This window comes from Carettochelys insculpta, chromosome 24 (assembly GCF_033958435.1).
Source record: "Carettochelys insculpta isolate YL-2023 chromosome 24, ASM3395843v1, whole genome shotgun sequence".
In the NCBI taxonomy this organism is placed as follows: domain Eukaryota; kingdom Metazoa; phylum Chordata; order Testudines; family Carettochelyidae; genus Carettochelys; species Carettochelys insculpta.
In genome coordinates, this window is record NC_134160.1 from 4715447 (window position 1) to 4730543 (window position 15097).

The following is a 15097-nucleotide window of genomic DNA, read 5'->3' on the forward strand; positions in this document are numbered from 1 at the left end:
AGAAGCATGCAACTTACTGAATGAGAGTCATTCAGGATGATGCTTTTAAAAGCCAACTCTAAGTGGGACAGACAGGAAGTCAGAAATTTCCATGGCATTTTTCAAAAGGGGCAAGTTTGGCTCCTGGTATGCTCAGCTCGAATTCCGCACATCTACTTTTGCAAGGTGCAGCATTCAGTGGGCTGCTGCATTCCACAGCAGAGCCGGGCAGGTGCGTTTCAGTGGTTTCCGTTACACCATCCTTTCAGGATAAAAGGTGTGACAGTAATGTAGGCTATGTGTTGTCTTGAGGGCTGGCAGGGTTCTAAGTGGTGAGGGGTGCTTTTGGAAAAGGGGGGGAAGCTATTGGGTTCGACATCCCACGTAATTTACATCAGTCCAAAGGAAGAAGAAACAGCCTCCATTCTGATTTAGTACCATTGGCATTGCCTTGCACTCACCTTAATTTGGTGTTTCTGATGGAGAATGAGGTCCATTGTTAGGTTAAATCCATAGCCCTATTGACAGCCCACCTAGGAGGAAACCTACTCCTCTTTAAGTATCAGAGAGGTAGCCGTGTTAGTCTGTATCTTTGAGAACAACAAGAAGTCCTGTGGCACCTTATAGACTAACAGATATTTTGGAGCATGAGCTTTCGTGGGCAAAGTCCTGCTTCATCATCTGAAGGACTTCAGATGATGAAGCAGGTCTTTGCCCATGAAAGCTCATGCTCCAAAATATCTGTTAGTCTATAAGGTGCCACAGGACTTCTTGTTGTACTCCTCTTTAAGTGGAACTTACCTCTTGTGCTGTCCTTTTTCCAACTCTGGCCTGAATGGCACCCAGGCTGCAATCAAAACATCAAGCCATAGTTTCATCCCTGCACAAGATCCATAGCTCCCTGCAGGCGGGAGAATGGGGTCTCATGAGCCACCCTCTAATGCAATGTCCTCGTGCTCTCCTTTAGAGTACGACCTGGAGCCCTGCGACGAGCCCGAGGTCCCAGCCTACAGCATCCGGAAGGGCCTGCAGTTCGGCGTGGGGGACGTGTTGACTTTCTCCTGCTTCCCTGGGTACCGTCTGGAGGGTGTGTCACGCATCACTTGCCTGGGGGGTAGACGGCGTGTGTGGAGTTCGCCTCTGCCAAGGTGTGTTGGTAGGTGGTCATGTGCTTTCATTTTGCTTGGTTGACGTAGTCTATCGTAATGCGAAATGGGCAGGGGCGTGTCCCGGCGGGAGTGGCATCCCCTCCAGACCATGGCTTTGTGCTCGCTGTGTGGGCGGGGAGGGAGAGGGAATGAGCAACAGCTCTGGAAACTGTTCACAGAGAGGCAGATAAATCCTAGGGTTGGAGAGGGACCGGCGGCCCTGTTAGGAAGGTCTCGTGGAGATGGCTAGGAATGGATAACCTGAGAACACAAAAACAAAGGCTGGGGGAATGCAGAGGACCACAGGGGAGGTGTGCGCAAGGGAGCAGAAGAGGAGTTAATACAGAGACTCTTTTGGAAGCCACTGCCCCTCCTATTGACCCACCTCACCCTCCATTGCTCCTGGCCTGTTCCTCAACCTCCTCCCATGGCCCGGTCCCCACCTCATGCTCTTATTGGCCCTGCCTTGCCACCCATTTTTCCATCACCCTGTCTCCCCCTTGACCCTTAGGCTCCTGCCTTCCCTTTGCCCAGAGCCACACCTCCTTTTTCCACAGGCTCCTCCTTTGCCTTATGTTGACCATCCTTCTTGTCCCATCCTCTTCCTCCTTGGCCTCCCAGCGTTCCCTGTCGTCCCTTGCCGTTGGCCGTTGCGTATTGCCTCAGAGGCCACTGCAGCAATTATTTCCATAGAAAAGTGATCCCAGGGCAATATCTCATGCACTTTTTTTAGCTTCTTGTAACTCAGTCGGGCAGCTAGCAATAAACAGCCAGCATCGTGTTACCAGCCAGCTCCCTGCAGACTGTGAGCAAGTGCTCCACAGACAACAGTTGGCTGCAGCATACAGCTGTTTGAGAGCCCTCTGCTTGAGAGAGAACTGAGGGTCTGTTTATCCAGCGTCTTCCAGTCTTGCAAGTCCTGCTTTAGCATCTGTCTATAAATGGGACTAATTGTCTGCAGCGGAGGGAGACAGAAAACCCCATTGCAAGCAAGACTGTCTCTGCAGTCTGCAGCACTTAGCCTGTGAGCCCTGTCGTGCAGAATCCATTTCCTGGTACTGCTTAATGTCTATATCATGAGGTCACATCATCCTGTCATGACAAGAGGCCATGCTGGGGCATGAATTATAATCAGCTTTCAGGGAAAGCTAATCAGGGAAATAGAAATCAGAAGAAGTCATAACACCATTTTAAATTTGATCCACAGACGTCGGCACTAAGCAGATAGGATATAATATCTTCCACTCACCCAGTTCCCCACCGTGATAGGTTTTCAATTAGCATGTTAATTTTATAATAATGGATCAAGTTTACCATCTCCGGGTTTGAAGGGAATTCTGGTGTTAGGGTGACGACCGTCTCCAGGATGCTGGTGATTGGATTCTCAGCTCTGTGCATCAGCCCTGTTTGAAAGGATTCAGTTACAAATGTTAGATGTAATCTTTCGTCACAGTGTGTGCAGCAGTCTTGTCAAGAAAGAAGCACAAAATTGTTTTTATGTGAGGTAGACTAGGGTCAGTAATTACAACTGAGCAAATTTCTCCCAATCTTCTTCAAGGACAGTTGTCTGAATGACATAACATGATTCCTTTGGCTCGCTGGCACCACCTGTTTAAAAGAGGAACAAACACCATTGTGAACCACCCTTCTGCACTGCAGTCATGTGCTCTGTGGGCTACAGTTAAGGGAAACAGGATGGACAGAGAGCTGCCCAACTCTCTCTCTCAAACTCAGGCTGCCCTAGAGGAGTCACTGTCCTCTGCCAAATGCACAAGACCTACTAGTTTGTTAGCCCTCTGAGCTCTTACAGAATCATAGAATCCTCGGACAAGACGGGACCTCGAGAAGTCCTCTTGTCCATTCTGCTGCCCTCCTGGTGTGCCTGTCTGTGCCCTTCTAGCTTTGGAGAGACGTACAGCAAATGTTCTAACAGTCATTTTTCTCAGGTTAAAATTGCACCGGCTGTTCTGTTGCGACCTTAGCCCTCTGTTAGTCTACAGGGTGCCACAGGACTTCTTGCTGTTGTTGATACTGCAGATGGGTCACCATGAGCGATGTCAAAGAGGCATGGCGGTTCTTAAATACACATAAAGCAAAGCAAATGGCTACCTTCCAGGCTGTCCCCTACATTGCACTCCAGTAGCTGTTCGGAGAGGGGTCAAAAATCAAGTCCTTGCCAGAACCTCTTCCTCCTCGTGGTAGCAGGGTCAAAGAGGCAAGGTGACCCCTGGCTTGATCTATCCCCCACTAGCCATAAGGCTGGCCAAGTAAGAGAGTAGTTTCAGTGGTCAGGAGAGGTGAGAGCACAGAAGCTGGTATTTTTGTGAAGGCAAAGATACCTAACAGGTATGCAGGCACCTGAATCAATATTTGCCTGATCAGTTCTATTTGAGAGTCTCGGGTGAATTCTTCATGACATGCCTGAAGGTGCAGTGGTGGGGCCTCATTTGTTCCAGTGTGAACACCACTCTGGATGACTGTTAATGCTTTGAAATATATTCAAAGGTGCAAAGAGGAAAGGGAGGAATGTAGCTGTTTAATTCTGCCTGGCGTACAGAGGAAGAATCTTGAATCAGTCATGCCTTCAGGGTCTGAAATGGCTACGTACAATAGATCACATTTGTAAATGAAAGATTCATTTTAATTCTGGAGGGAGAAAAGTAACTTTGAAAGACTCGTGCACTAAATTACAACAGAAGCCAATGTGATTTCACTGCAGCCTGCTAAGGTCAACTCTGCCCTGGTGAGACTTCACAGCAGCCTACTTGTTACAATGGTTAGACAGCACCTGGTGTGCAGAGGGATAGGAAGGGATCAAAGCATTAATAATAATGTTCTAGCTAGAGTGCTGTGATAGGCCTTCTGAGGGGCGGGATGTGGTCTCTGGTTAAAGAGCAGGACTAGGGCTGGGTCGGAATGGTTTTCTTGTCTCATGAGAAAGTTTGAGATTCCCCCCAAAATGGACTGAAAAGTCAAAATCTGAAAAATTGTCACAGCCCAAGAGACTGGTATTCCTTATATAGCTCAAGTCAAAATGCTTCGCTTCAGTGGTTTCAGAAGGTGTGTTTTGCCTTTGACCTCTTACAAGTTTTTTTTTACTTTTCTGCAAATAGAAGTGGGAAAAAATGGAAACAAGTCATTTCAAGGCCAAGTAATGAAACTTTTTTGTTCAGTAATGTCACCTGGGATGTTCTGACAATTTCAACCCCTTGTTCAAATTGGGAAGGTCATCACAACTGACTCTTTCCCACAAACCATTTCCGTTTTCATTAATCAGTGTTTTGCAAGGCAAATTTCTGACCTACTCTGTGCAGGACTAGGTTCTGCGTGTACCTCCTCCACTGGCTCTCTATTAGACTGGATGTGGCTTGATTTTCACAGGTGCTGAATGCTCACTGTTCCCTTTGGGAGTCCGTAGAAGCTGTGACTGCTCTGCACCCCAGAATATCAGGCTTCCTAATTTCTCTGTGCCTCATTTTCACAACTTCTGTTGTAGTTTTCCAGCAGCACCTCAGAATCCTTCCCACCCCACCCCGCCTCCAAGCAAGGGTGACATTTGGGTGCAGAGGCAGGGAGTGCAGCAGCTGTGCATAGTGGGACACCACTTGCTCTTCTTCCCAGTCCCCTGACTGTCAGGGAGCAAGGCGAAAGTACACGACTTGCACATTTTTCCTCTGCCCCCTCCCCTCGCCATCCAGAAGTGAGAGGCATGCACACAAGCTGTGTACTTTCCCCTCACCCCCTGACAGTCAAGGGAATGGGAAGAAGAAGAAGAAGAGTGAGTGGTGTCCTGGAACGCAAAACTGCTGGCCCCCCTACCCCTTCCAAAATGGCACCCTTGCCACCGAGATCAAGGCTCTGTTGTGCCATGTGCCGTACCTTCTTTCAAAAGACAATCAAAATAGACAAGACAAACAAAAGAAGTATTGTTGTCTGCACTTGCTAGATAGGAAAGTAAGACCCAGAGAAATTGAGAGTTGCCCAGGATCACACTGGGAGTTAAATCCAACTCTGCTGAGTCCCAATCCAGTGCCTTAACCCCAAGGCCATCCTTCCTCTTGAAAGTAGCTGGCTTTGAAAATGTTGAGCTGTTCAGACACTGTGAAATCCAAAATTTTGGCTTGAACTCAAATTCCACAGGGTTCATGTTTGTTTTAGGAGACAGCACACAGCAAGGATCTAAGTAGGCAGGGTTGAGGGAGAAAACCCAGTGGAAACATGGACTGTGACAAAAGGAGCAAAGAAAAATTCTAATAGGAAAATAAATGTAGCCTATATCTTGTCAGTTGGTCTGCCCATCAGGCTCAACTGAGCATTTCTGGAATTGTCTCTGTGATAAAGAGGGCCAGCTTTCCTTCAGCTACAGAAAACTTAGTGGGGTAAAAGTGACTCACCTTTGAAAAAACTCCAGGCTTAAATTTTGGGAGGAAATAAAGGTGCATGATCTCTGAACTAGTTGGGTAAACAAAAAATGAGTATAAGGAAGTTGGAAAACCATCATATCTACACCACTTTCTCCCATTCCTAGTTGAAATCACTAGAGTTGGCAACTGAGTGAAGGAAAGAAGTGCTGGGACAAAAAGGGAATAAGACATTTTGAAACGCAGTCAGAGTGTGAATCTCCATCCTTCTATTGTATTGCTAGAGCAGGGAGTATGATCAAAGACAGTTTCTCTAATGTTCCCTGTTCTTCTGTCATCAGTTTTATTCTTGGCAAGATTGCAAAATTAACCAGTTGAGTTATTACTGAAATTATTTGTGAATTTTGCTTTAGCATGTTTTCCTGCACAATTTGGCTTTACTGTTACTGAAACTGTTATAACAGTTTCTTACTAATATTCAGCAGCTGAATTATGAGATTGTCTCTGTTGTAGTTAATTCAATCAATGAAGTATTGTTGGGGTTTTGTTTTGTTCTTTCATGTTGAGTGACTTATAGAAGCATAAAGGCAGATAGCTGGAAAGCACAACGTAACATGCACTTCAGAATTTCCTTTTGGGGCCTGATTCAGGAAAGTATTTGGCACTGCAGTTCAAGAAAGATGTGGAGAAATTAGAGAGGGTCCGGAAAGAGTGACAAGAATAATTAAAGGTCTAGAGAATGTAACCTATGAAGAAAGGCTGAAAGAATTGGGCTTGTTTAGTTTGGAAAAGAGAAGATTCAGGGGTGACATGATAGCGGTTTTCAGGTATCTAAAAGGGTGTCATAAGGAGGAGGGAGAAAACTTGTTCTTTTTGGCCTCTGAGGATAGAACAAGAGGCAATGGACTTAAACTGCAGCAAGGGAGGTTCAGGTTGGACATTAGGAAAAAGTTCCTAACTATCAGGGTGGTCAAACAGTGGAATAAATTGCCATGGGAGGTTGTGGAATCTGCATCGCTGGAGATATTTAAGAACAGGTTAGATAGATGTCTATCAAGGATGGTTTAGACAGTACTTGGTCCTGCCATTGTGGCAGGGGGCTGGACTCGATGGCCTCTCGAGGTCCCTTCCAGTCCTAGTGTTCTATGATTCTATGTGCTTAAGTCCATTGGCTTCAGTGTTAGGCAGGTGCATAGGGTACATTCCTGAATTGTGCCCTCAGTGAGTAATAGCACACAGAAGCTTGAATTATGGTGGTTTTTTCTTTTTTCCCCCTTTTTTTTTTTTTTTGCAAACAGCTGTTGCTAGTAAAGCTCGACAGTTTAAATGTTCATAGAACATACCCCATCTTATTAGGATTAATTTTATAATTTGAGTATTCGCAGTATTTTCTAAATACTATTGACTCAGCCCAGCCCATCATTGATATGCCAGCTGCACTAGTAAAGAGATCACAAGGCAAGGTTGGCTTGAGGTGTGTGTAAGAGACCGAGTACCCCTATGTACAGACATTCCAGGATTCAGATATTGTGTGCATGTGTCATATTGTGAGTGTTTTCATATGGTTCTTAAAATGTTTCTTTGTGTCTTCCCACAGCTGAATGTGGCTCATCTGTAACTGGAACTCAAGGTGTTCTGTTATCCCCCAACTATCCAATAAACTACAATAACAACCATGAATGCATCTACTCCATCCAGACCCAGCCGGGAAAGGGAATCCAGCTGAAAGCCAGGACTTTTGAACTGGAATCAGGGGATGTTCTCAAGGTGATATTCTTGTCTCTTATGTTGGATCGTAACACTTTGGAAAATTTATAGACACACTTGTAAAGGCAGGTACCATCCTAAAAGTCTTCTGCCTTAGCCAGTTACCATTTGACTGACAAACCCCACTTTGAAAGGCAAATGTACAGATTCATCAGTCAAAATCCACAATATCTTGGTGTTCATCGATAATTGCTGGCATCTGCATTGTGGTTACATCCAGAAACTCCTTCCTATTCATGACCAGAAGCACACTGTGCAAGGCGCTGTACAGACATTGAACAAAGGAACAGTCCCTGTCTTCAGTCTAAATTGAAGGGCACTTAAAAGAGATGAGGCAGATTTTTAGACTGGTGGACATCTGGACATAGGAAAAGGTTTTCTCTTGTTTAGTGCCCTTTAAATTTGGAGTACAGTCTTAATGATTTCTAGCCACCTAGACACCCCACAGAGCATTACTAAATTTGGATCAGCCTCGGGGATGGGTACAGTCATTTGGATAAAACAAAGCAGAGAACTTATCTATAATTGTTGGCTAAACTGGAAATTCCAAAGTACTGCATGAGAGATTACCAAGTAGTATTTGCAGCTTGGATTAAGTAAGTTAATGGCTGGTTAATACAGGGAAAACTTAAAAGGCAAAACTTTTTCCCAAGTTGGTATTTAGACAAGCAACTTGGATATCTGGCAGTTTTGGGGGCCATCTGGCTTTATCAGTCTCCCCAGATTTCTTGAGTTTTGGATGTTGTTGATGGACCCCTTTATTGTCTGCTTGTGCAAGTCCCCTTCGCTGTATGTCTTCATGTGCGTTCATGGCTGGTGAAAGCTGCTGATAGCCCTTGAAGCTGAGCAGTGCAGAGCAGGCAGCAGCCATATGGATTTCCACCAAGCTGCTCTCTCTCCTGCCCTCTGCCATCTCCCGGAGAGTGGCAGGGAGAAGCTGGACCTCCATGTCTATTCGGTCCTTTACCACTCACCTGAGACCACCAACACTGCTGCCCTTTGTTGTGGTGTTTGTAATGACACAGATGTACACCCTCCCTCATGCCAGGGAAATTGCACTGAACTCTCCAAGTGGGACACTGTAAATCCATCCAAGAGGTAGCTACTACTCATCTCTTAAGACCAGATCCAAAGCAGCCCCTGAAGTCTATGGAAAGACACCCCTTAATTTAAATCAAGAAAGTCCAGGGAGCCTGAGCAGTCTGCAGCTAGGCTACCTTGTTGGGGTTCAAAGGAGAGGTACAGATGGTTGTGTATTTGTGGGGTGTATGTCAAACAACATCCCACCACCCATGGGCACTGTGTCATTTGTGTTGCTGTTATATATTTGTTTGCACTGCTTGGGTATCAGAAGTCTGAGCAGAGCCAATCCCTTTCCCCCAAGGTCTCATTATTGTCTGGGAGACCCATTGCGCGTGGCTGGCTTTTGCACTCAAAAGAAAAACAGTGTTAACACTCAGGGCCATCCCTGGGGGCAGAGGGGGCCTGGGGCAAAACCCCAGGAACCAGGCGCAGAAACCCCACTGCAGACTCTGACCCCACTCTGCCTCTGCTCCATTCCTCCCCCACCCCTGCTGTGACCCCATGCCAGAGCACCTTCCCAGAGCAATGCAGGCCGGAGGATTACCAGCGGGTCAAGCACAGGGCAGGAAGCAGAGCACCCTGGATGTGGGACTGCGGTGATCTGCTACCTTCTGCCTCAGTGAAGCTGAGTGCACAAAGCTGGCAGAGGGTGGTAGGGCTTGACAGGCAGTTTGGCAGCTCTGCCTCCTATCGCCATAGTGAAGGGGAGGGTGGGTGGCCTCTACTGCTACCCCATGTCAACCCCCCACAACAGGTAATCCTCCAGGCTGCCCAGGGATGCGTCCATAGGATGTTTGAGGTGGCCATCACAGGGCCCCTTCACAAAGCGGGGTCTGGAATGGCTGCCCCAAGCCGTCCTATAGATGGGAGGTCTCTGTTAACACGCACACAATGTTCTCTGTGCCTTGCAAGCATTAGTTTAGTATTGATCATTACATGATGCTCCCCAGGCTGCTGATAAACAAGTAAAGTAAATACTCTGTAAAAATAGTCCTGTCCCTGCAACTTCTGCAGGCAAATCCTTGCTAAGAGCTGGGGAGAGGTCTCAGTCTTTTATGTAAATACTGTAATGTGCAGTTTACCTTCATAAAAGATAATGGCAATAACCAGCACAGACTGCTAAGAGGAAATATGCTGTGTCTTATAGTAACTAGACAGAGATGAAGCTTTAATCTGGCAGCTTCAACACCACACAGAGTAGTAGACTCTGCATAATGTGTGGGAATGTATAGAAATGTCCATTAATAAAGAGGAAAATGACTCAGCTTCAGAGGTTTGCTGGAACACCAAGGGGGTCTCTCCCTGCAGCCAAACTTCCATTCTTAGGCACATCGTTAGAAAGCAACAAGCACAAACCCGCAGGCTGCATGAGGCTCTTTATAATACTCTGTCAGGCTAAGTGTCAGGGCTGATTTGCCCAAAATAAGATTATTTAAATGCAAAAGGCCAGACCCAAACTGTTCGGTTCTGCAGCGCCCAGCATTGTGTTAATCTGCATTTATAAGTTTTACGACTCATACAGAGGGAGACAAATTTAGGCCATGTTATATTAACCACAAAGAGCAGCCTTTTGTAGGCAGCATTATTACAAGTGCCATGCTACTATGCTAAGCCATCTCCCAGGAAAATTTCTGTCCTTATTTATATAGTGCAAGGTGGGTCAAATCCCCCAACACGCTATCCACTGATTCAATGGTAAAGAGATTTCTTGCTATCACAAAGCATGTGTCGAAATGTTGTCCTAACCTGATGAATCATCAGGTGCTTGCCAGCTAGAACGTGCGTACTGGGAAGAGGAATATTTGGGCAGAAAGATCGGGAAGCAGTGTTAAATTCCACTGAAGTACACGAGACTGGGAGGAACTTTCAGAGCAGGGAAAGTAAATGTTTTATTGATCTCTCCGTGGTACCTCTATGGCCCCTGTTACCATCGGGTCTGAGCCCCTCCTCACCTTGAATGTGCTTATCCTAACGACACCTCATGAGTGGGGAAGTATTTCTCTCCACATTTACGGGCCTCGAAATGAGGCACAGAGAAACTCAGGCGTAGTCGAAGCTAGAAAATTAGTTTGTTTTTAATTACGTAGGACAAGGCTGTGAGGAATCCTTCCCATAGGCACAGGGAGTGTCTACCCTGAAGCACAATAGCTGCTGTGGCATTGTAAGTGTAGACAGCCATAAGTGACATGCACAAGGTAACACAGGAAGCCTGTGGCAGGGTAGGGAATTAAACCCAAGTCCGTCAAATCCCAGGCTAGTGACCTCATCCCAGGCCCTCCTCCTTCCCTGCTGAAACGGGGATTGGTGTCTCTGACCTATGTCAGGAATCTGATCTATTGCTTCAGCCCAGATTGTCTGCACCGTGGCAAAAGCCAATTTTCATCATGAATCAGGAGAGCTTTGTGTGCATGTGTGTTTGATTTTGTTTTAACCCAACAAAAGGATGTGCACTAGGTTAGCCGTAAGGCTAGATTTGGTGTGGCTTGTGCTTCCCAAGTGAAACGGACAGCTCAGATCATCGGTGAATGTCATAAGGAGACGTTCTCCATTGCGTTGTTAATTAACAAGTCCAATCCCTACTATGTGGGTGGCCTCAGTCTCTAAAAAACCTCCTCAGAATTGACCAGTGTTGGGTCACTGGGACAGAGGAAGCTCTGCCATGGTCGGAGGCAGGGCAGCAGCTGGACTTGGTGATCTGCTCCTGCAAGTGGCACCCTGGGTGTAGTACTGCTGGCTCTAGTCAGCCCCAGACCTCTCCCAGGCTGTTGGAAGAGGGAGGCTTTTGGGGCCCATGTACCTCCGGACCCAGCTCGTTGCAAGCGATGGCAGGAAACAAAGAAGCCTTTGGACTGACGAGTGAGCAAAGAGAGACCATGAGGCTTCCCGCGCTTGGAGGGAGACATTCTGTGGAAATGGCCCTAACAGCAAATGGGTAGAGATGAGATAAAATAAATGCCGGTGAACCTCTCTTTATGAGCTGCTGCATCCCCCAGCTTCCTTCCCCAACCCCAGGCCTTCCCATTTCCGCAATGGTCCTTCTGGTCCATGAGTCAATAGCCCAATGACCGGCATGGTTGTGGTTGTTCTCATTCGTGTGATCAACAATTAAACAGGTGTCTCGGCTGTATCACAGGGTGGCCCTCTGTCCCCCTCTAGTGCCTAGACCCCAGAACTGCCAAATATACAATGCTTTTGTTTATCTTCCAGGTGCATGATGGTAACAACAACTCTGCCCGCCTGCTGGGCTCCTTCAGCCGCACTGAGATGCTGGGCATGAGTATCAACAGCACCTCCAGCAGCCTGTGGCTCGAATTTATCTCCAACAGCGAGAACACAAGTAAAGGCTTTGAACTACAGTTTTCTAGTAAGTCACCAGCCTGCTGGCTCCTAGAGGACAAACCTGAACTTTCAGCTGCATTTCCTGTTGCACCAAGTGGCGCAAACTAAGACCAAGGTCCCATTGCTCCTGCCGCTATACAATCCCACACTAAGAGGCGAGCAGTGCCCTAAACAGCTAGTACAGGTTGGACTTCCCTGGCCTGGCACCCTTAGGACCTGACTGGTCCTGAACAAGAGAATTTGCCTGACCTGGAGAGTTCCCTTGCAATTGACTCCCCGTCCCACCCTGCTGCAGTCTCCGATTCTAGCCCGGGCTGGCCTCCCTGCCTCCAGCTCTAGCCAGGCTTGCCAGACACTGGCCACCTACCACCAGCCCTGACTGGCCCTACTGATGCTGGTCTGACCCTTCTACCACCAGCTTAAGCCCCAGCACCGCTGTCGTCAGCTCTGGCCCCAACCACGCTGCCAGATGGTGGCTCCTCTGCCATTTGTTCTCCTGGCCTCAGGGCTTCTCTGGTCCAGGAACATCCATGGGCCTGCCAGACCAGAGAGTCCCAGTTTTTGGAGGCATAGCCTGTAGCGTAACTAGACATCACAACAAAAGTATGGTGGAAAAGAAGAGTTTTTATCTTCGTATTGTGGGTGGAAAGTAAAGACACAAGACAAAGAGGTTAAACCCTGGGCTACACTTACACATTTTACTGGCATAGCCATGTCAATTGGGAGCATGAAAAAATCATCCCTACTGTAAATGGACTTATACTGCTAAAAATTCCTTGGCCGGTATAGCTTATTTCATTCATGGAACTGGGACAAGCTGTATCTGCAATGAGGAGGAGTGTCAGTCAGTGTCCCCTGTAAGCAGTGTGCTTGTGTGGCCACTCTGGAGAGGTTCCCATGCTGCCCAGCTGATTAGCAGAGAGCCCACAGCTGGTGATTTATTTCTGCTGGTGGTTCACGTTCACACATGCCTCTGTGAACATAAAATTATTCCACATATGGATGGAAAAAATCTGCCCGGGGATGGGAAAAGGTTAGCAGTAACATTGCAGTGCAGCTGTATGGGAAGAATTAGACTGGCAAACTCTTTCTAGTGAAGACAAGACCTGAGGAACAGGGCAGAGGTCACACAGAGTCTGACAAAGTTGGGAACTGACACCTTTGGACTATCCTTCACCACAAGCCTCTCTTTCATCTAATGTTCCTTCTCTCCTGCTCCCCATGAGATCCACATTAGGGAGGAGTAAATTCTTGTACCTGGTGACATGTGAAAAGCTGTAACTCTTCTTTTCTTCCCATTTATTAATGTGATACCTGGCTGTTAAATATCTGATGAAAATAGCTTTCTCTTCTCCGGTTCCAGGTTTTGAGCTCATCAAGTGTGAGGACCCAGGCATCCCACAGTTTGGCTACAAAGTTCACGATGAAGGACACTTTGCAGGCAGCTCTGTGTCATTTAACTGTGACCCTGGCTATACATTGCGAGGCAGCAGGGCACTGGTCTGCCTGACAGGAGAACGCAGAGCATGGGACCAACCACTGCCAGTGTGCGTAGGTACGACTCCTGTCTCTTCAGTTCTTTCTTATCTGAGTGCTCTATTTGCATGTCTCTTCCCAAACACCCCTCCTACCTGCACAGCCAGTCCAGTAGCCTGAGATGGATTTGTTTTGATCATCATCCATTTACAGTAACAGAAGCAGCACCTCAGAGATCTTCCTGTGTGTCCTTTTGTCAGGCGTCTTGATGTTCGTATTGAGAGCATTGAACTGGGCTTGCGTTCCACAAACAGCCCCCTGTTCAATGTACCTCAGTCATGGCCTGAAACACCCATTGTTGTCATCTTCAAGCTCTGGTCCCTTCTGCATGGCTCTGCTAATGTCCTTCCTTCCTCACCTGTACTTCTTCTGGTCTGACCTTTGACCACCCTTAAATGTGCTTTTGTGAGATTGGAAAAGGTTCAGAGAAGGGCAACAAAAATGATTAGAGGTTTTGAACAGGTGTTATATGAAGACAGATTTAAAAGAGTAGGACTTTTCAACTTAGAGAAGAGGAGACTAAGGGGAGAGATGATAGAGCTCTATAAAATTATGACAAAGTGAATAAGGAAAAGTTATTTACTTATTCCCATAACATAAGAACTAGGGATCACTAAATGAAATTAATAGGTAGGAGGTTGAGCAAAGGAAAGTATTTCTTCATGGATGACACAGTCAACCTGCCATAGTCCATGCAACAGGATGTTATGAAGACCAGGACTTTAACCGGGTTCAAAAAAAAATAACTGAATACAGTCATGGAGTGTAGATCCATCAATACTTGTTGGCCATGATGGGCAGGAATAATGTCCTTAGCCTCTATTTGTCAGAGGCTGGAAATGGGTGATGAGGAAGGATCGTTTGATGATTACCTGTTCTGTTCATTCCCTCTGAGGCATGTGGCATGTGGCATGGGCCACTGTTGTCTGACAGGATACTGGGCTGGATGGACCTTTGGTCTGGCCCAGAATGGGCACCCTTATATGCTAAGCTGAGTGGTGATTTCTGTTAATGGCAGACATCGAGAGAGAGAGAGAAGTTTCAACAGTCCAAAACCATTTTCAGAACTGCACAGAATTCAATCCCTGATTCTCAATGTTTAACTCTGTTGCATCAATTCTTTTAATACGGCTCCTCTCCCCAGCTCCCAGATGGCCTATTCTCATCCTTACCCCACAAGAGCAGTGCCTTCTTGCCTAGACAAGTCTGAAATTAAAACCTTAGCATCCAAAATGAGAGAGTGACTCCCATGGGCTAAATATTCCAGAAGGATTCTTAAAATTCACTTGCACTGTTGACTTTATCTCTTCTTGTGATATTTTCAATTGCATTTACTCACAAAGGAAGGTGAGCAGGTGTGCGCAGATAGTTGTTTACATTGCAGTGCTCAAAATATGTTACATCCTATACAGATCGAATAGGAAGACAATGTATCTATGCCAAAGAGCCTGTAACACAGCAATGGGCAACCTAGGCTAGTGAGTGGATCACACGAGTGGCCCTCTTTCATCTCAGTGGGCCACAAGGTTGTGGTAAACAGCATAATCTTACAAGCTAGGGTAGTCTGTTAAACTGTGCTGGCATACCTAGAATTTGCATTTTGCGCCAGTTGACCCACAGTAGCACTCTGATTGGATTCAGAGGGAGCACATGCCTCTCAAAGTCAGTGTTGTGTGCAAACAATACTCACCTCACTTCACAAGCCCTGGCTTTACGTGCGTGTTACTTAAGTAATATTGGTAGGAAAAAAAAATGCATGGAAGGAAACCAGCAGAATCTGGCTATCTTGCACATTGGCAACGGTAACAAAATGTCTCGTGGGCGACACACAGAACCCAATGCACATGGTGTCCACAAGCTGCGGTTTGCCCACACTGCTAAAAT

General features: G+C 46.7%; 1 protein-coding gene across 1 annotated transcript in view; it reads left to right on the forward strand.

Moving 5' to 3' along the window:
- The window catches only part of CSMD2 (CUB and Sushi multiple domains 2), a 575415-nt gene that overhangs the window by 379908 nt on the left and 180410 nt on the right, over positions 1-15097 (forward strand). Inside the window, exons 21-24 of the mRNA XM_074976068.1 lie at positions 947-1135; positions 7086-7255; positions 11546-11702; positions 13041-13232. Coding sequence (XP_074832169.1) covers positions 947-1135; positions 7086-7255; positions 11546-11702; positions 13041-13232 — 708 coding nt within the window. The remainder of the gene's footprint in view (positions 1-946; positions 1136-7085; positions 7256-11545; positions 11703-13040; positions 13233-15097) is intronic.